Source organism: Odocoileus virginianus, chromosome 7 (genome assembly GCF_023699985.2).
Source record: "Odocoileus virginianus isolate 20LAN1187 ecotype Illinois chromosome 7, Ovbor_1.2, whole genome shotgun sequence".
In the NCBI taxonomy this organism is placed as follows: Eukaryota; Metazoa; Chordata; class Mammalia; order Artiodactyla; family Cervidae; genus Odocoileus; species Odocoileus virginianus.
Genome location: NC_069680.1, coordinates 45769625 through 45791839, shown reverse-complemented (window position 1 = coordinate 45791839; position 22215 = coordinate 45769625). Strand labels below are relative to the sequence as shown.

Here is a 22215-nt window from a genome sequence, read left to right as displayed (position 1 = left end):
CCTTCTGTGGCAGATAAGGTTTTAGCTCTCCTGATATCATCCCGCCATGCCCCTGTCCTCCCAACATACATTCTCCTAACTCTCCTCTTCCTGGTGGTGTTACTGTCATTTTTGTGTTTAACAATGAATGTTTACAGGATTATGATTATATAAATATTCACAGTGTACCCTGATTAAAGATATCCCCTTATTCAACTTTTTTCTTTCCCTAGAGTATAGTAACTATTCACTTTTCTTCAATTTCTACATACCCATTCGCCAATTCTCTAACATAATTTCTTCTTACTAGGTACAAACAGAGGCTTCCCTGATAGCTCAGTTGGTTAAGAATCTGCCTGCAATGCAGGAGACGCCGGTTTGATTCCTGGGTCAGGAAGATCCACTGGAGAAGGGATAGGCTCAGTTCAGTTCAATCACTCAGTCATGTCTGACTCTTTGCAACGCCATGGACTGCAGCACACCAGGCCTCTCTGTCCATCACCAGAGTTTACTCAACTCCGGTGTTTACTTTTGGAGTTTACTCAAACTCATGTCCATTGAGTCCGTGACACCATCCAACCATCTCATTCTCTGTTGTCCCCTTCTCCTCCTGCCTTCAATCTTTCCCAGCATCAGGGTCTTTTCAAATGAGTCAGCTCTTCACATCAGGTGGCAAAAGTATTGGAGTTTCAGCTTCAACATCAGTCTTTCCAACGAACATTCAGGACTGATTTCCTTTAGGATGGACTGCTTGGATTCTATCCATTTCAGTATTCTTGAACTTCCCTTGTGGCTCAGCGGGTAAAGAATCAGCCTGCAATGCAGGAGACCTGGGTTCGATCCCTGGGTTGGAAAGATTCTCTGGAGAAGCGAGTGGCTACCCACTCCAGTATTCTGGCCTGGAGAATTCCATGGGCTGTGTAGTCCACGGGGTCGCAAAGAGTCAGACAGGACTGACTAACTTTCACTCACTCACTCACTCACTCATGTACAAACAGATTAGGATCTTATTACAGCACTTCTAACTTTAAAAAGATATGACTACATTTCTTTATATTATTACTATTTATTTGGTATAATGATTATACCATTAAGAAAAGGGTAGTCATTTTAAAAATTCTTTTCAGTTTTACATAAATGTTTGTACACTTTTAGAATATATGATAAATTTTTAAAAATTAAAAGTCCCAAGATTAGTATCCCTATTAGGTCTGCCCTCTTCCCACTACCATGCAGCTCAACAAATATTGTGTAGAATACTATACTATTCTATACTGTGTAGAATAATAAAATATTGAAAATAACTACAACTAAAGTAACCCTGAGACCCTGAGATAAAATTGTAATTTTTAATTTTGAAATATATTTCTTAAATATTTAATACGCACAGCCTTATTTTTCATTTCTTCTTAATAAAATAAATTGAAATAAAATGCTTTAAAATGAAAATCAAAGCCTACGTTAACTGAGTCAAGGCGCCAACAAATATTATGATGCATAATAAAAATTATTAAGAGCTTATATAATTATTTAAGTTAGAGGAACTAAAAATGTATTGACATACCTCAACATTTCTAATGGGTTTGTCTCATGAACCTGGTTGCCACACCTTGGACAATCATTGCTATCTTCAAAGTGCTGGACAATACAAGTCTTGCAGACTGAGAAGAAACAAGATGTTAGATTAAAATGCATCACTTGAACTTAATATAACTAGACATAGTCCCTAAAAATTATTTACTACACCTAAATACTATTCTTTAATCAAACTTTATAAAACCTTAAAATGATAACACTATTAAAAAAACACCTGAAATAAAGCCTACTGCCACAATATAAAAATTAACTATTTTGATTACTGTTTTTCTTGAATATATTCACAAACCAAAATTCACAGTATGTAAAAAAGTTGATGCATTTACATAAAACAATAGATTTTCTCATTTAAAGAAGTAGAACAAGGAAAGGTAAAAGCTGGTAAATCTGAATTTATTTCTTTTGCTAAAAATTTACTTGAATGCAATATAAATAGTACTTAATAATACTTGAGAGTTCTCAACATGCCTGGATTAGTTTTTATGGGCAGGGTGCTCCTGGGACAAACCAGGAGTTTCAACAGAACTTCTGGCCTGTACAGAGTATGATGCGTCCATGCTCACAGAACCATAATTCCAAGGGCCATGAACTATGGCCAGTGACATCAAGCTGGTACAAGAGGTAAACCAAAAGAACCACTGAGGATTAATTAATTAATTAATTAAGATGTTAAATAAAGCTTATTATAAACAAAGACAATGGAAATATGATTTGTGGCTTTTGGGGCACGAGTCTATAAAGCCAACCTCTCCTCCAAATAATACTAATCTTTCTGGTTATGACTCTCTTCCACCTTTTACCTAAGCTTCTTATTTACCAACTTTCTTGCCCCAAAACCTCAGACATAAACAGCAGCTGAACTGTAAAAAATTTTCAACCCAATTCCCTATCCCAATGCCCCCTCTTCCATTTTATTACCCTGTGTAATCTGAAATTTTCATCTGTACAGATCAGCTCCCCCTTTTACAACTTCATTACAAACTACTTTTCTCCCCTCTGCAAGCCCTGGACTATCTAAAAGCAGTGAAAGTTTATCTACACGATTGACCTTGAGTAAACACTAGGATTCCTACCACTGAGATTAGGTCTGAAAATTCAAACTTATTACACACACTGGTCAGAGAAACAATGGTTGGGGTAGACTTCTCCTAGGAAACTAATTTTCAAATTATCGGTACATACAATATTTCCTTTCACTTATTTATTCATTGATTCAACAGCCAGCTTCCCTGGCGGCTGAGAAGGTAGAGTCTGCCTGTAATGCAGGAGACCTGGGTTCGATCCAAGTCAGGAAGATCCCCTGGAGAAGGAAACGGCAACCCACTGCAGTATTCTTGCTGGAAAATGCCATGGACGGAGGAGCCTGGTGGGCTACAGTCCATGGGGTTGCAAAGAGTTGGACACAACTGAGAGACTAACACTTTCACTTTTCACTTGCAACAGCCAAGCATTATACTAGGAGTTGGGGGATGTAGGGATAAACAAAACAAAGTCCATACTCTTACGGAGCTTATATTCTATTTGGGAAGTCAAAGAATTTTAGTTAGTAATAAGTGATATGGCAACCCACTCCAGTATTCTTGCCTGGAGAATCCCATGGATGGAGAAGCCTGGTGGGCTACAGTCCACGGGGTCACAAAGAGTCGGATACGACTGAGCAACTTCACTATCACTAAGTGATACCTACAAAACAGACAAAAATGGTAGCGAGAGAGTGCTGCAGGCTGGGAGCTATTTTAGATAAGAGTGATCAGGGTAGGACTTCCTAAGAGGGTGACATCTGAGCATATTTTTTTGCTGGATGAGTACACCTGGGTGCCCTATTCTCTACATCTTTTTACCATTACATACAGCTATTAGGGTAATACTCCTTTACTATATTTCTCCCCAAATTTGTATGAAAACCAGTAGTACAAAACCCTAAAATAAAAAAAACCTAGATGTGAATATTTCTGTTCTCCAAATTTCCTGGCCTCCAAAACATTCTGAATGTTTTTTAAGTTAATGTTTGGGAAGGAAAGGCTACCTTGCTAATCAATACTGAGGCAGAGGCGGGAAAAGCTGAATTCTTTAGCAGGCTGCTGGTATTTGTCCCTGGTTTTCCCAGAGACACCAGATAAATCTCTAAAATGTGGGAAAGAAGGCAAATAGGACAGATAAGAGGCAAGAATGAAGGGTATTAGGAAGCCTGATCCTGTCCTGAACTTCAGCTCCCGCCCTGGAGCTCTGATTGTGGTTGTGGTTCAAAAGGTTTATCATTCTCAGGAATTCCTAGTTGTCTCTGGCCCTTGGCCAAACAGAGAGGCACATGACATGCCCAGAGCAAGTCTTCATGTGGGTCAGCTAGGAGGCTAAGGGCAGGAGCCTGTCCTCCCAGGGACAAAGATACTAATCCAGGCTGATGAAGAAAGAAATGTTAGGCTCATTTGTCCAGAGGTGCACACAGTTTCACGAGAAAAGCTGCTTGAGGCCAAGGCAGCCTCCAGGTGCTCATGGATGGGACCAGTAATCTGTATTCCGGATCTGGACTGAGCCACTGGCAGCGTATGGCTCCTGAGCACTGGAAATGTTGCTAGTTCAAGTTGAGATGTGCTGTATTACACACCAGATCTCAAAGACAGAATGAAAAGAATAATCTTAATAATAATTTTCATATTAATTACATGTTGGAGTGATAATATTTTAGATTAAATAAAATATATTAAGACTAATTTCATTTATTTAATGTGGCTACTAGAAAATTTAAAATTACACAGGTGGCTCACATTTTATTTCTACCGTGCAGAACAGAGGGAGTAGAAAGCCCCATTAGGAGGCAACTTTACTTCTCACACAAACATGTGAGATACAGTATCTTATTCTACTTTTGCAGATAAAGGACAGGAGGTTCTTACAAGCCAGGTAACCTGCCTTCCCTGATGAATGGCAGCACAGAGACTTGAATCCAGGTTTTCTGATAGGGAATCACAAATTTTGTCAGATTAAAAACATTTTTTTAACTTAACAAAGGAAAAGAATGTAATGTAGAAATACAAACCCCCTCCCCGAAAAAACATCTTTAGCTTCTCTGCTAAATCCAACTACCAAGTAAACATGACAGGTAAGCCATCCCATAGGACACAGGAATTAACCTTACTACATAAAGTATTACCTTAAAAGCATTACAATTTTTTTCATAGGCTAAGGCCCATAATTATTTTTAATTAAAATTTTTTCTCAAATAGTTTATGAGAAAAGATGCTGAAATATTTCTATTTTAGTTTTCTTTTTTGTTCAGATGATTTGGGTGGATGTCACCATTTTCATCAAAATCATCAAAACTTAAAAGGTTTATGCAATAGGCACCTTATGATGCTTTTGAATTGTGCTGGAGAAGACTCTTGAGAATCCCCTGGACTGCAAGAAGAAAACCAGTCAATCCTAAAGGAAATCAGTCCTGAATATTCCTTGGAAGGACTGTTGTTGAAGCTCCAACACTTTGGCCACCTGATGTGAAGAGCCAACTCATTGGAAAAGGCTCTAATGCTGGGAAAGACTGAAGGTGAAAGGAGAAGGGGGTGGCAGAGGATGAGATGGTCAGATAGCATCACTGACTCAGTGGACATGAATTTGAGCAAACTCCAGGAGACAGAGGAGGACAGAGGAGCCTGGCACGCTACACAGTCCAGGGGTAGCAGAGAGACAGACATGACTTAGGGACCGAACAATAAAAACAGGCAACACTGTCAAGTGCTTCAACATAGAGTTGACATAATTTAATGTTCATTACAACCCCATTAATTAGGTAATATTATCAGGCCTCTTACAGATGAAGAAACTGAATAGAGAACTTTAGAAATTTGCCAAAAATCATGGAGTCAATAAGTGGTGAAAGCCAGGACTTGAATCAAGAGCCCATTTCTTACTCAATGCATGCCTATATGCTACATTTTCTTCTAATTTTATATCTACAGGTCTAAAGTAAACAGGAAAAGAAAGCCTGACCCCTTAATTTGGGAGCCTTAAATATGTTCAAAAGGAGAATTCAAACTCCTTTAGTATCTTATACAATCCTTAAAAGAAAATCCCCAAAAACTCTAGAAATACAACTCCCATACGCTTTTAAAAGTTGTTAATAAAGCACAGCCTTATACAAATTAGAACCTGAGAAAATCCAGGCCAGAAGTTCAGTGAAACTGAAAATAAAATGAGAATTTGTTTTCACTCAGATGCTTTTAAAAAATCACTATAACACTAACCTTTGATTCCTAGTTTCCTTGCTGAAAAACATTTTAAAAATATCTTAAAGATTTAATGCTAAGCTAATTGCTCAACAGCTATACTGGTTAACTCAGGTGGTTCAAGAATAATGTTTATAAAGGTCCCAGTCTGTTGTTAAGACTGTGTGTGGAGATCAAATAAAGTCTTCACCCTCAGCAGCCACTCTACAGAGACATGCTGGGGCAAGCAGAAACACCCGGTCAGAAAGGGAGTGAGGCTCACCAAAGACATCCCCAGTTGGAAAAACACTTAAATGGCAACAAGTGCTAGCGTTTACTGCACACTAACCAAATAGCAGGTTCTGGACTCAGGGCTTTGTATGGATTACAGTATGGAGCTACCATCCCCTCTGGCAGAGGAGGAATGCGGCACTGGAGAGTCTGAGCAGGCTGCCCACACGTGCCCAGCGGTGCAGCAGACATGGCATCTACCCCCAGCCTGGATGTCCAGCTCTAGGCCTAAAATCCAAACCACTCCGCTATGCATCTTAAAGCCAATACCATTTGGTCCCGGGCACCAAGATTTCATATTTTTAACTGATCTTTATATTTAGCTCATTACAACCCTCATTAAACTTCTGCCAAAGCTTACTACGTGAAATTGTTCCTTTTGCTGCATCTTAGATTTGAACTAGGCTGTTAAACAAATTTACAAACAGTCATGTGTCATCTGAAACAGTAGTTTTCAAATTTTGATGGGCACCACAATCACCAGTGAGATATTTTTCTTTTAAAGAACAGATTCAGGGGCCTCATCCCAGACCAATTAAATCAAAATCCCTGTGGGACTGGTACCAGGACTCCAACTCTGCAAAGCTCTCTTACTGAGGCGGCCAGAAGACAACTGGGAAATCCTAGCCACCAAATACTTACTGGGGAATGCCTCAGTGAGGCTGCCCAGTCCAGGAGCTGGTCCTCTGCCAAGTCATAACCAGAAGGTACTTTGTTATTCACCATCAGGAAATCATTTTGACAGAGGACAAAACATAACCACAAGAATATGGGATTAATGTGTTGTTTCCCTAGAGGGCAGGTTTACATGAGAAGCCCAGGTAGTCCAGCACAGTGGTTCTAGCAGGTAAAAGACAATCTTGAGGCAGACAGCTCAATCTGAATCCCGGTTCTGCCATTAGGCAAATTACTCTGTGCGTCTCTGTACAGGGGGATAACAAGGATATCTATCTCACATGGCTCTTATGAAGATTAAATGAGCTAATATACATAAAATGTGTAAACGAGTAACTGGTAACTTCCACTTAATAAATGTGAGCTATCACTATAAATCAGCTTGCTGGATGAGCATAAAATCCTAACAAAAAGACATCAGCAATCGAATATTGAATGGCATCAGACCATGATTAGTTTGACATATCTATCTTAAGTAACATGATCTTGCTAATGGAACTTGAAATGTCTATCATGTACTGGTATTAACCCCCTGCAGCCATATTCACCTTAGAGACAGTCTCGCAACCCAAGTATCGGATTGATGACACAGTGCGTCACCTAAATGGGAACTGCCTATCTCTGCACACATGACACTTCTTTTTCTGGGGTTGAGGATCCAAGACTGATCAACACTTCTGCATTCTACACTTCTTCCTTAATATGTTTAATACAATTCTAGCATAGCCTCCTGGATATAGGAGACACCTTGTTGTGTCTCTTTCTGATCACTTTCCATTTACCTGTTGAGAAGCACTATTTCTAAGTTGACTCCAATAGTTCAACTATTAAAAGGCTATTCCACATTTTAATTTTCAAATTCTTCAGGGGGGCAGGTTTGTCACAACAGGTACAAGGCCCGTTAGTTGTTGCTATCTCACATGTATGGTCCACGTACATCTCTCACAGAAAACTAGCTTCCTAGCTTTGATGACACAGTGAAAGTGAAAGTGGCTCAATCATGTCTGACTCTTTGTGACCCCATGGGCTATACAGTCCCATGCAGTTCTCCAGGCCAGAATACTGGAGTGGTAGCCTTTCCCTTCCCCAAGGGATCTTCCCAACCCAGGGATCAAACCCAGGTCTGCATTGCAGGCGGATTCTTCACCAGCTGAGCCACAAGGGGAGCCCTGAGGACACAGTGACCCACAGCAATTTATCTTTTTGAGCACCAATTCTACCATCATGGGTAACAAAACAGTAACAGTCTTTTCTCTCATGTCCTTGGTCATGTCATTCATTCGTAATCCTGTTTATTAAAAGTGATCAATTGCTGACTTTGTTAAAATCATCTGAATGTGTTGGTTTTATCTCTCAACATAGAAGTATATTTTTTCTTACTTCCTGAAGCACATCACTATTTTTATGTGCCCTTCTTGATAACACTCATTTGACACAGTTTGCCTTTGAAAAATTTGTCTGTTATCTGCTAACAGTTTGTAAGTAAACTGTGGTCATCAGCAAAGAGAAGAGGCATCAGTTTGCTGCTTTTGATAAATATTTACCTGTGAAACTGACATTACTTTTAAAGATTTCCAGAACAGCTGTAGTTTGCTTCCATGAGACAGGATCTCTTAGTTTTACTCATAAAAGGGACTAATGAACATCTTTATTTCTCTTACACGGCACAGTTCTTTCAAAGGCCTACATGAGTTACAGTTTCATGGAGAACAGAAAGGACAGCGTTGCTTTCTGTCAAGGAAACTGCTTTATTCTTGCTTTGCCAGGACAGAGGGACAGACGGCAAGGCAGAGCCTGCTGCGCAAGGTTAGGAGAGTCTTGGGGCTCTCCTAACAGTAGGAGAACCCGAGACCAAGCAGGCCAGGAGACCACAAAGTCCAGGAAGGCTTTCTACAGACAGACTTAAGGAGCCAGGTGGGAGTCCAGGGCTGAGGAGCGCCATGCCCTCAGTCCCCTCCGTGCCGGTATGAATCCCATGGCCGACCAGAAGAACCACTTCCACACACAGACTCTGGAGAGCTCCGCTACTACACCTCTTCTTTCGTCATACTCGGTCAGGTAAACTGTCAACCTGCGCTATATCCAACCCTACACACTCCGCTCTACGAGATTACAGCGGAACACTGTGGGAGAAACACATGCACCACGCTGACTGGTCTCTCACCTTAAACTCATGACCATGACCCTCAAAAGCGGGTCCTTCATCTGCCAGGTGGTCACACTCAACACCCTAATTCCATATGCTCTTCACCAATATTTATAGCTCAGTTGGTAAAGAAGTGCGCCTGCAATGCAGGAGACCCTGGTTCAACCTCTGGGTTGGGAAGATCCCCTGGAGAAGGGATAGGCTACCCACTTCAGTATTCTTGGGCTCCCCTGGTGGCTCAGCTGGTAAAGAATCCGCCTGCACTGCAGGAGACATGGGTTCGATCCCTGGGTTGGGAAGATCCCCTGGGGAAGGGAAAGGCTACCCACTCCAGTATTCTGGCCTGGAGAATTCTGTGGACTGTATAGTCCATGGGGTCACAAAGAGTTGGACACGACTGAGTGACTTTCACTTTCACTTTTCTCCTCTCTCCTTGAACTCCCATTTTTACTCCCCCATCACTACTCTACACTGATGACCTCACTTTCTGTTCAACTGAAAACAAAAGGAAAGAAGAAAAAAAAAGCGAAGTGGAATTTATATCACCACACCTACTCACTCACTAACATCTAACCTCTGTGGTCTTGCCTGTTTCCAGAACTTTAACGTGTCCACCTCTGCTCTGGTCCCTAGACCCTGTTCCCACAATCTGAGCACACTGCTCCTCTTCTTCTCCCTCTCACCTGCATCAGTCTTCTGCTATCCACTGAGGATTCCCATCAGCATTCATACACGTTATTTTCCCATCTATAGAAAAAATCTAACTTCTCCTGACCCGACTTTCTGAGTCAACTAGCACTCCATTTCACAGCTACCTATACTTTAATTCCTCTTTTCCCATACTTTCTCCACCTTTCCTTTACCTTCATTAAGGTGAAAGGCATATATAATCGTTGCACAATTATCCAAACATTTCCATCCTCTCACACCCACCCAGCCTTCTGCTCCTGAGGACTGAACTGGAAGTGCTCAGGTGATCCATGCGTCTGCACTGTTCAGCGTGACCATCTCTCCCCACACGGCTGACCCGGCTGCTCTCTGCTCCCGCGCGCTGTGTGTGCTTTGCCTCCGAGGATCCCACTCTGTTTCCTCCTACCTCGCTGTCTCCTCTTTTTTGGTTCCAGGGCTTAGTCTTTGGTCATCTGCCCTTCTCTACACTCACTCCCTTGGCACTCTCACTGATGAAATATGATCTAAATTCTGATCCTCTCCAGATTCATGTGTCCAGCTCCCAGTGGGCTGGGATCAAATCTCTGACAGGCTCACTCCTTTACCTCCTAAATTCTGTTCAACAGCCACACTCCTAATGAGGCTCCCCTCGGAGACGAGCAGTCACACCGTCTCACTGACCACCCAGTCAGCTACCTGTACCCAGCTCGGACTTCCCTGTTTCTTTAACACTTATCACCCGAGATCAAATTGCCAACATCCGCTGGATCATCGAAAAAGCAAGAGAGTTCCAGAAAAACATCTAGTTCTGCTTTATTGACTATGCCAAAGCCTTTGGCTGTGTGGATCACAATAAACTGTGGAAAATTCTTAAAGAGATGGGAATACCAGACCACCTGACCTGCCTCTTGAGAAACCTATATGCAGGTCAGGAAGCAACAGTTAGAACCGGACATGGAACAACAGACTGGTACCAAATAGGAAAAGGAGTACGTCAAGGCTTTATATTGTCACCCTGCTTATTTAATTTATATGCAGAGTACATCATGAGAAATGCTGAGCTGGAAGAAGCACAAGCTGGAATCAAGATTGCCGGGAGAAATATCAATAACCTCAGATATGCAGATGACACCACCCTCATGGCAGAAAGTGAAGAACTAAAAAGCCTCTGATGAAAGTGAAAGAGGAGAGTGAAAAAGTTGGCTTAAAGCTCAACATTCAGCAAACTAAGATCATGGCATCTAGTCCCATCACTTCATGGCAAATAGATGGGGAAACAGTAGAAACAGGGTTAGACTTTATTTTTCTGGGCTCCAAAATCACTGCAGATGGTGACTGCAGTCATGAAATTAAAAGACGCTTACTCCTTGGAAGGAAAGTTATGACCAACCTAGATAGCATATTAAAAAGCAGAGACATTACTTTGCCAACAAAGGTCCATCTAGTCAAGGCTATGGTTTTCCAGTGGTCATGTATGGATGTGAGAGTTGGACTGCGAAGAAAGCTGAGCGCTGAAAAATTGCTGCTTTTGAACTGTGGTGTTGGAGAAGTCTCTTGAGAGTCCCTTGGACTGCAAGGAGATCCAACCAGTCCATCCTAAAGGAGATCAGTCCTCAGTGTTCACTGGAAGGACTGATGCTGAAGCTGAGACTCCAGTACTTTGGCCACCTCATGCGAAGAGTTGACTCGTTGGAAGAGACCCTGATGCTGGGATGGATTGGGGGCAGGAGGAGAAGGGGACGACTGAGGATGAGATGGCTGGATGGCATCACTGACTCGATGGGCACGAGTTTGAGTAAACTCCGGGAGTTGGTGATGGACAGGGAGGCCTGGCGTGCTGCGATACATGGGGTCGCAAAGGGTAGGACAAGACTGAGCGACTGAACTGAACTGAATGTACACTCTGACTTACTGCCTACTATGTTGCTCATCATAGTAACTATGTTACTATGATGTGTCTCATGTGCCCAGGCTAGTACTGTACCCGGGGGAGGAGGTACTCAGTAAATATCTGTGGAACAACTGAGGATACAAAAGTTAGGAATAGCAAAAGGAGTCATGATTTTAGTACCTACAAGTGTACTACAGAGTCAAGTCAGAAATAAGCCTACATTTTCAACTAAAGCAAGGGAAGAGATTCTGAGTTCACTAATTTTTTTTTTGACAATTAAAATGAGTTAAAGGCTTCCCTAGTGGCTCAGTGACAAAGAATATGCCTGCCAATACAGGAAACACGGGTTTGATCCCTGGTCTGGGAAGATTCTACATACCGCAGAGCAACTAAGCCAGTGTGCTACAACTCCTGAGTCTGTGCTCTAGAGCCCGTGAGCTGCAGCTACTGGGCCCACGAGCTGAAGCCCCAGTGCCCAGAGCCCACGTTCCACAACAAGAGAAGCCCCCGTGCCTCAACTAGAGAGCAGCTCTTGCTCACCATAATGAGAGGAAAGCCTGTGCAGCAGCAAAGACCCAATACTGCCAAAAATTAATGAATTAAACATTAAAATAAATGTGCTAACTCAATATAAGCTAAATAGTTTTCTAAAATAAAATGATTTTCTATTAACTGAGTAAAGATATGCCAGTGGTTGAGCATTCTGAGAGAATATAGCTTTGTTCACTGGTTCTTGAATTTCTGATATATAGTAATACACTACTCTGGTAAAAACTAATATGCTATAAAATACCAGGAGCTATGATACATCTCCAGAGTATCCAAATGGAAACGATCTTCGGTCTCTTCTACACTGGCTGCACTCTACTGTTCATAATGTTTACATTCAACCTTTGTGCTACATGCTTAATCATACCTGCACACTGACCACAATTTCTAAGTCTGAATACTGCTGGCTTTTAGGTTACATATTTTTTTCCTCAATCCATCATTGGTATCAATTCCAACTCATCCTGACCTATATGTAATTTATTCTTACAAACCAATACAGAAGACAAGTTCATTTATTTGTTAACCCCTAGTTTTGTCTTTTAGTGTCCACTATGAATCTCTGCTTTACCGTTCATACTTTACTATCTAAGACATAGTTTCAATAGCAAAAAGAACCATACATCTGATATGATTCTTAACATTATTACTAATGATAGATGACACCTAGATTAAGACCTATAATTACTGTTTCCTATTTAAAAAGAACCATCAAAATGAACACTATAATCAACTTCATGAATGACTAGTTGCTGCCAAAATACTGTTTGAAACATGTAACGTCAATGTTACCAGTGACTTCATCTCTACTACAACCCTAGACCACTGTATCTGCACTTACTTAAACATTTACGTACAACTTCTATTTAGGCCTTTGATTATTACTCTAAAAACAAGTCTTAACTCAAAATCCAATTTCAATACAGTATTGGAAAGTTCAAATTTTATCTCTTCATTTTAAAGACTATCATTCAGAATTATTAATAAATTCAGATCCTGATTGGGTACATAACGATAGGTATACAGTCATGGAAATACAGTTAGAAGAGACTTCCTATATACATTTTTAAAATTCACATGCTGCTTAGAGAAATTATAGAAAATGTAAACTACCAGAAAGAAGAAGAAAATCAGCAAATATCCTAATTTATTGCGAAGATGTACCTGGAGTCAGATATTTGGATCTCAGAACCTAGCTCCAGCACTTACTAGCTGTGTTATTTAGCCTTTCTGAGTCTTGTCTCTGAAAAACACTGGCATAAGAATCTGAAATACTCTTCCCTCAAACCTCTTCATAGCCCGCTCATCCCTATTATTTACAATCTCTGCTCAAATGGTAACTTCCAAGCAAGCCCTTACTCTGTCTTACTTTTCTTCACAGCAGGTGTCATACATGGAATCTAAAATTTTATCATGTGCTTGCTTTTTGTCAGAATCTTCTATTGAAAAATAAGTTCTAAGAGGATGGACTATATCTGTCTTGTTTACTGCTGTCTTTCCACCATCCAGAGTAATGAATGGCACAATGTAGGTGCTAATAAACATTTGCTGACTGATTTAATACCACCTAACTAGAAGGGTTCTTGGGAAGATTACATAAGGTAATGCATGTAAAAGTCCATGACCCTCAATAAGACATTCAATAAATAACAGCTACTGCTTTAATTTTATTAGCATTCACTCCAATTACTATATGACTAAAAGTACAAAGTGCCTACTTCGAGAGATGCTTGTATTATTAACGTCTGGTCCAAGTATGCTTTTCAGACTTTAGTGCACCACAGAATCACCTGAAGGGCTTGTTATTACAGTTTCCAGACCTCTCCCCCAGAGACCCAGATCCAGCCGCTCTCTGGGCGGGCCCTAGAGCGTGCACTCCTAACAAATTCCCCAGTGATGCTGCTGCTGGTTGGAGACTGCATTTTGAACAGCAAGTATATGTGGCATAAGATTTTTAAACACTGAGTATTAACATATCAAGAGCTCTCTGTACTTTAATAATTGTATATTTATGATACTTGTTCAGAAAATAAATGATGGTAGCACTTCAAGCTTACCATCTTATGATTAAATTATTTCTTCATTCTTATACATTACTATATAAAATTACCAAGTCCCTTAACTGTCACATCTATATTTATCAATTAACCATTCTTACTTAAGTTAAAAACTAAGTACAACAAGGTTTTTCCAAAGAATTCATCTTAGTTAAGGGATTACTGCCATAATCTCTCAAAGGACGGAAAGAAGAAAGCTTTCTTTTCCTGTACCACAGAATTCTATGTCTAAAACCTTCCCTTTTTTCGAAGGAAAGACTTGTCAGATGCTTAAAGAGGCCTCGAACCACAAAGGCGTTAAGAACCAATGCGCTGTGTTATGCACATTTTAGCTGCTGGAACAAAGCTCCTTTGTTCTTAGTTTAAGTGAAAAGTCTTTCACTTTAAGTCAACAACCTATACAACCAGCAGCAAATACACTGTCAGCAGCCTCAAAAAATTTCTCAGGACCCTGGAGCAAGAGACAGTGTCTCTTAATTTAGAACCACCAGTCTTGACTCCCCAATCCGGCCTCTCTCCCTCTCCCATGCCCTAGCCCTACCCATGACCCACAAAGCTCCCACCTGTATTTTAGAAGACAGCTTTTCAAAATCCTAATTCCTAACCTACACCCTCTACATGCCTTTCAAACTGCATTTGAATCTTTGAAAGGAAAAGCAGACAATAAAATGATCAACTGATTGACCATATATTTATTCTTATTTAAGCTTCTCTTGAGCACTCAAGTACCAGGTACTAAGGACACACTCAATCTAAACCTGCCTGTGGGAGAGAGAGATGGCATATCTTGGAGTAGATGGGCTTTAAAGGATGGGGAACTACCAGCCAGGCATACAGGAGATGTTCCAAGCAGAGCAAGCAGTTGAACCACGTGTATGCATTGTGTGTGTGTGTTCTGGTGGGGGAGGGCAGAAATCAGTCACAGCTAAATAGATCTAATTTATCCTGAGGGCAGTAGGGTACCTTAAGGAAATTTGGGGTTGGCTGAAGAGCGAGTGAGGAAGATAGCGAAGCCCTTATAAATGATCACCACTAACACAGGTTAGGAGCAGGCTGCAGGCACTCCAGTGAGAAGGAATGATGGCCTGAGGGAAAAGGTCGTGGGGATCAGACCAAAGGGACAGGCCTTTGAGAGATTGCGGACCGAGAACTCTGTCCCTGTGCTGCTGGGCTGAGCTCAGTCGTTTAGTTGCGTCCGACTCTTTGCGACCCTATGGACTGCAGCCCGCCAGGCTCCTTGGTCCACAGGGATACTTCAGGCAAGAATACTGGATTGGGCTGCCATACCCTCCCCTCCAGGGGATCTTCCCCACCCAGGGATGGAACCCAGGACTCCTGTATTGCAGGCAGATTCTTTACCGTCTGAACCACCAGGGAAGCCCAACAATACTGGAGTGGGTAGCTTATCTCTTCTCCAGCAGATGTTCTTGACCCAGGAATCGAACTGGGGTCTCCTGGATTGGAGGCAGATTCTTTACCAGCTGAGCTAGGTAAGGGTAAAGAGAGTTAAGCATGGAGTGTATTTCTTGCTTGGACAATTGAATGCTAGCATTCCATCTATTCACTTTCAGGTATGTTAAGTTCTAGGCCACTTCAGGACATCCAAGTAGACATCCAGTGGGATTCTGAAGCTCAGGACTATGGCTGAAATAAAGATTTGGGAGACATCAGCATAGGTAGTTGAGTCTCAGAGGAGGTGAGTTTCCACAGAAAAGAAGTAGATAGATCCAAACACACCTGTAGAAATTTCTTCTTAGCTTATGAGTTTTGCTTAACAGAGTTTAAGCTCCACATTTATTTTATTCATCACTCCACCAGTTAGCAAGTGCCTGACATCTGATTAGTATTTAAAGAATTCAATAATTATTTGTGTGAACAAGTTCATGAAGGTTTGTCAGGTTGTTAAAATCACTTCATGTGTGCGTGCTCAGTTGCTCAGTCATGGCCGACTCGCTGTGACCCCATGGACTGCAGCCTGCCAGGCTCCTCTGTCCTTGGGATTCTCCTGGCAGGAACGCCGGAGTGGGGTGCCATGCCCTACTCCAGTGGATCTTCCTGACCCAGGGAAAGAACGTGCATCTCCTGCATTGCAGGCAGATTCTTTACCCACTGAACCACCTGGGAAGCCCCCAAATTACCCTATAGACACAGACATGTAACCACAGTTAATGTGGACTTAGTTCACTAGCATTAAGTGATCACATTTAAGGGAAAAACTCATCTGTATGTAAACTTTTTAACTCACTGTAAAATTTTATACCTTTTTATCACATGTCCTTGACCTGCTAAAGGGAGCTGGGTGTTAGTAGGTGAGGTAGGAGCCCACTTAAAGATGAGGCTTTTATAAGCCTCTTTTCTTTTCCCTGCAACTCCTTGTCAGGAGCTCGCCCCTTTTCCCTGTCCTCCACAGAGCTGAGTGCTAAGGACACCATGGGGTGCCTCAGTCAGTCCGCTGTCATCGTGATCCAGGTTTCTACCTCCACAGGGAAGCCAGGCACTGTTAGCTCTAGAACTGCTTACTGGGAGAATGGGGAGGGGAGGGCAGTGGGGGGACAATAACCTGATTTGAGCAGGAGAGAGCGTCGAGATGCATGTGTAGAGTAATCGGAAAGAGTAAAGTAACTACGTTTATCTGTATCAAGGATTTTCAAAAAATACTCTTTTTAGTTCTCTCTCTGGCTTTCTGCTGCAACACCCTGACACATATCTGCTATCACATCATTCTGTTTCACTACTATCACTGCACTTACCAGCATCCACATTCATTTGATACATTCCTTAATTTGATTCCTGTTCCTTCACTTGACTACAGAGTTCTGAAGGGACTGGGCCCGAAGTGTGACTTCGCTCACCAATAACAAAGCTTCATTTTCATATTTCAAACTTGAATAGTAAGAACAAAATCCTTCCATTTTATTATGAGTTTTCATAATAAGAATTATTGTTTACCCATTCTTAACTTACAGTATCATAAAATTGTAGACTATGTACAAAGTTAATAAGACTTTTTGTAAGCATCACAGTCAAGATGGAAACTGTCATGGGGTACTTCAGTGTCTCACTTTCCCCCTGTCCCACTGGCCACCTTACTTCTCTATTGTATAGTGATTCCAAATCACAACACCACTACACCTGCTCCACCTCAGACCTAAGAAAAACAGGTAACATCAAGGCCCAACCAATGATTAAGAAACACTGCTTTGCGGTACTATTTATTTTATCAGTACAAACAGGGATATATTTTGCAACTGAGAAAGGTTTTGCCTAAAAGCCCCAGTATAAATACAAACCAAAAAATACACAGAAATCCAAGGGCCAGAAAGTGCATAAAGTTTAGCACTCTATAGTATCCTCAGGTCTCCTAAGACACTGAGTTGAGTTCCTGACTCCTCCATCATTTACTGTTCTGTGCTTCTGCGGATGAAAAAGGCCACACTTGAGTCTTTAATCACAATTCTGCCATGTTCATTCTCTCTCAGTAAAGGGATTTGCTGACTGCCAAGCAACTTCAGGCTAGAAGGACATAAGCAGTTAAATGGTCATCTATCTCTTTAAATTTTAAATTGCTACTGCAAACATAAACATAACCATTGCTTATAAACTTACTGTTTATACTTCTACAATCTTTTGTTTCCCTTTCAAAAAAGGAACATTTAAACCTGGATTTCATTATGTCTCAAAGAAAACGTTCTTTCAGAAGAACAGGTATAAAATCTGTAAGTAGAGACTGGAGAATCTGCGCTTTCTCCTCTAAACACTAAATACTCCCAACATCCACTAAATCTCTTCCTAGAACTGGAAGGTTTTGCTGGAGACGTGCAAATATAAAAACAATGCACTCATAATGTCTAATAGTGTCAGAAGAAGCAAAACAAAACAGACTGTGGCCCATGTCTAGGTGCCATACTTGGTATAGTGGGAAACTGTGAGACAGAGTCCCCATTCTAGAGGAGCCACACCCAGGATGTTCTTCCTCCAAAATACATCACAGTGGATCACTCCTCACTGCCTCCATCTCACATCTATTACCCTAGTTGATGGCCTTATAATCTTTCAGTTGACTGGCAGTGATAGCCTCCTTACTGATTGGTTGTTCCTTGAACCTGCCAAGGGCATTCCCACTCCAAGGCTGTATATTTGCACAGAGCTCAATCCCTTCAGATATTCTGTTCAAATGTCATCATATCAAAGAGAGAAATCATGACAACACTAAATAAAAACAACCCCAACTCTGCTATCTACAATCCTTCTATAGTTCTTTGTTCTTATTCATGGCATGTATTTATTACTGGTTTTCCCCCTTTCTTGAGAGCAGAGATTTTTGATTACCTTGTTCACTGCTGTATCCGCTGTGCTTAGAATGGTGCCTGGCACACAGCAGGTGTTCAATAAGTATGTTTGATGATGTTTAACTGATAACTAACTATTCAAGTGAAATAATAAGGGCAACAGTAAGCAAACATTTCAAGACAGTTTACAGTTAACTGGTAATTGAATAGAATGGGCCAGTAATACTGACCAAAAGTATACACATGCCCAGACCCTAGTCAAAGAGTATAGCGGGAAAAGCTAGCTTAAAACTCAACATTCAGAAAACTAAGGTCATGGCATTTGATCCCATAACTTTATGGCAAATAGATGGGGAAACAGTGGAAACAGGGACAGATTTTATTTTCTTGGGCTCCAAAATCACTGCAGATGGTAACTGCAGCCATGAAATTAAAAGACACTTGCTCCTTGGAAGAAAAGCTATGACAAAGCTAGACTGCATATTAAAAAGCAGAGACATTACTTTGCCAACAAAGGTTTGTCTAGTTAAGGCTATGTTTTCCAGTCGTCATGTACGGATGTGAGAGTTGGACCATAAAGAAAGCTGAGTGCATAAGAATTGATGCTTTTGAACTGTGGTGTTGGAGAAGACTCTTGAGAGTCCCTTGGACTCTCAAGGGGTCAAAGCAGTCAATCCTAAAGGAAATCAGTTCTGAATATTCACTGGAAGGACTGATGCTGAAGCTGAAACTCCAATACTTTGGCCACCTGATGCCAAGAACTGACTCACTGGAAAAGACCCTGATGCTGGGAAAGATTGAAGGCAGAAGGAGAAGGGGACGACGGAGGATGAGATGGTTGGATGGCATCACTGACTAGATGGACATGAATGTGAGCAAGCTCCGGGAGTTGGTGATGGACAGGGGAGCCTGGCGTGCTGCAGTCCATGGGCTTGCAAAGAGTTGGACTGAGTGAATGAACTGAAGTGAACTGAGGCCTTATCACAGCACCCACTAAATCTCTTCAGGTGGCATTCTGAAAAAGTCTATGTTTAAACAGCTTCCTAGGTGATTTTATGGGGTTTTTTTTACTGTGGTAAAATATTTATAACATAAAATTTGCCATTTTAACAATTAACAGGCGATTCTATCCTGCAACTCTGTTGAAAACTACTGGCATAACAGTACAAAAGCAGAGGAAAGAACAGCTGAAGAGGGGGATTAAGAAATATCCCAGGTTATCTCAGTAAGAGGATGGCCCTTGGAGCTGAATACAGGCCTACTACTTACTAGCTGCGAGACTGGGCAGGTAACTTAGCTCTTAAGCTTCCACATCCACAAATGAAGATAATTTCTAAACCCTCTCTCTCTCCATGTCCCCTGCAAACTGCTTCAAGGTTACTGTAAGGTGAACAATGAAATCATGCACATAAAGTATCTACTTCAGTGTACATACAGGCACCAAAGAACTTACTGGAATTACTAGAACCAGAACTTACTGGAATTACTTTCATTGAAATAGGGAAATAAACTTGTATTAGCAAAAACACAAGAAGCAGGTGAAACCCAGACCTACATGGCTATTAAAATGCCTCTTCTACTGACAGGACTGGTGAAAAACTTGGTAAGAGTTCCAAAGATATGATCATATTAGAACAGCGGGTCTCAAACTTGTGCATGGTTCAAAATTACCTGGAGGTTTGTTAAACACAGATAACTTTGTTTTGGTGATTCCAGGGTGAGGCCTGATAATCTGCATTTCTAACAAGTTCCCAGGTAGTACTGAGGCTATTGATTATTAGTCAAAGGGTACGAAGTTTAAGTCACGTAAGATGAGTAAGTCCTAGAGAGCTTCTGGACAGGGTCATGCCTGCAGTTAACAATACTATGTTGTACACTTACAAATGTGCTAGGAGTGCAGATTTTATGTTGTGTTCTTATCACAATAATAGTAATAATAAATAAGAAGGTGAGAGAAAACTTCTGTAAGTAATGGATAAGTTTTGTGGCAGTGATTCGGTAATGGTTTCATGGGTGCAAACTTAAGTCAAACCCCATCAAAGTTATACACATTAAATATGTACAGCTTTTTTTTTTAGATTTTCCTGGTGGTCTTCCTGGGCTTCCCTGATAGCTCAGTTGGTAAAGAACCCACCTACAATGCAGGAGACCCTGATCCAATTCCTGGGTCAGGAAGATCTGCTGGAGAAGGGATAGGCTACCCCCTCCAGTATTCTTGGGCTTCCATTGTGGCTCAGCTGGTAAAGAATCCAACTGCAATGCAGGAGACCTGGGTTCGATCCCTGGGTTGAGAAGATACCCTGGAGAAGGGAAAGGCTACCCACTCCAGCATTCTGGCCTGGAGAATTCCATGGAATGTACAGTTCATGTGATCGCAAAGAGTCGGACATGACTGAGTGACCTTTACTTCACAACTTTTTTATGTCAACCATACCTCAATAAAGTGATTAAAAGAAACCCACAATGAATTAGAGTATGCATATCCTAAAAAAAAACTCAGAACATATTACTTCAGTAAAATTTAAAAAAAGAAAAAAAACCTAAGATAGTTCATTTAAAAAAAAAAAACTATAACCAGTAATTTCTTATGATTTTCAGGACATTTTAAAATCAGAAAATTCAACTATTACAATTTTAAAAAAGAAACAAGAAAAAATTCATACCACTGGTATCCCTATGAGAAGTTCAATTATGAAAATGAATTCAAAGTTAATTCTTAGTTAATTCTGTTTTAAAAGAAAAAATCTAGAGAAAACAAAAAAACCCAAAATGTGGTGGTTTTAAAAGAACAAATGTAATCGAAAATGTCCGATAGGTAGATAACAAAAAAAGAACACTTACAGGTATGAAGGCATTCTGTCACTGTAGTTGGCTTGATGAGATACCCTTTACAGATATAGCAGGTGATGTAAGGATTGAAATCTTTCACCAAATGTTTCCTTTGGGTAGCCATTCGTGGTTAGCTAGGACTGGCTCTAGTAGTTCAGGCAAAAAAGGGTATTAAGTGGATGAAAGTCTGATCCCAGGAGCTGGTGTGGAGTTCCCAACTGGGTGTCCCGAGGCATGAGAACTAACATCCAGACTTCTCATGAGATCGCTGGTCATCACTCCTTTTGGTGGTTCGGCTTTCCCATATCTTCTTCCACAATAATTTTAAAAAGATGAGAGAAAGAGGTGTCAAATTCTTCATACTGAATTAATACCAGTATATTAGCAGCAAGCACTACAATGTTCCAAATTGGGTGAAGAGGTGAACAGAACATTTCCCTCACTATAATATTAATTTGTAAACCTGCTATGATTAAATCAGAATAATGACGAATTCATCTGATACTGAGGCCTCCCCATCACCTCTAAACAAATGACACCTGAGGCTATTAACTCAGGTTTTGATATCTTTACCTCTCCAGTAATGCATTTTAACTGTCTGCTTGACTGCTCTATTAGGAGTTTCTGCCAACACAAGCTGAAGATTCAAAATTGAAGTCATTATCCTCCCTATCAAAATGCTCCCTATTTCCATTCTGTACTCCACATCATGCCATAATCAAATCAAATGGATGCCCTTTTCCATTCTACCCGCAGCCATGCTACTCAAATATTATCTCTCCACCTGCAGTCCAACTTAGATTCTACCAAGTTTTATTCTATTACATTTGGAGCCCCTTATCACAGAATGTCAGGGTCTCCTCTTTGCAACAGAGAAAAGTTTAAATTTCTCAGCTTGTCATAAAAGACCCTCCACAGGCTGATCTTAACACACTGTTCAACAGTCAGGCAAACGGAAAGGATGCCTCTCTTCCTGGTCCATTCTGCAGGGTCTATGCCCCCACCCGACGAGTCCTTCTGCTCCTCTGCTGCTGCTGTTTAGTTG

General features: G+C 41.0%; 1 protein-coding gene across 7 annotated transcripts in view; it reads right to left on the bottom strand.

The window, feature by feature from the left end:
- The window catches only part of PCGF5 (polycomb group ring finger 5), a 114559-nt gene that overhangs the window by 27574 nt on the left and 64770 nt on the right, over nucleotides 1–22215 (bottom strand). For 5 of the 7 annotated variants that reach the window (XM_070470637.1, XM_020876180.2, XM_020876184.2 and 2 more), the window contains exons 2-3: nucleotides 21183–21477; nucleotides 1544–1640 (exon numbers count right to left, since the gene is read on the bottom strand). In XM_070470637.1, the coding sequence (XP_070326738.1) occupies nucleotides 1544–1640; nucleotides 21183–21294 (209 nt within the window). In that variant the 5' untranslated portion in view covers nucleotides 21295–21477. Of the gene's footprint in view, nucleotides 1–1543; nucleotides 1641–21182; nucleotides 21481–22215 lie in introns of all 7 variants that reach the window. The other 2 variants (XM_070470638.1, XM_020876181.2) reach the window with 1 other exon arrangement.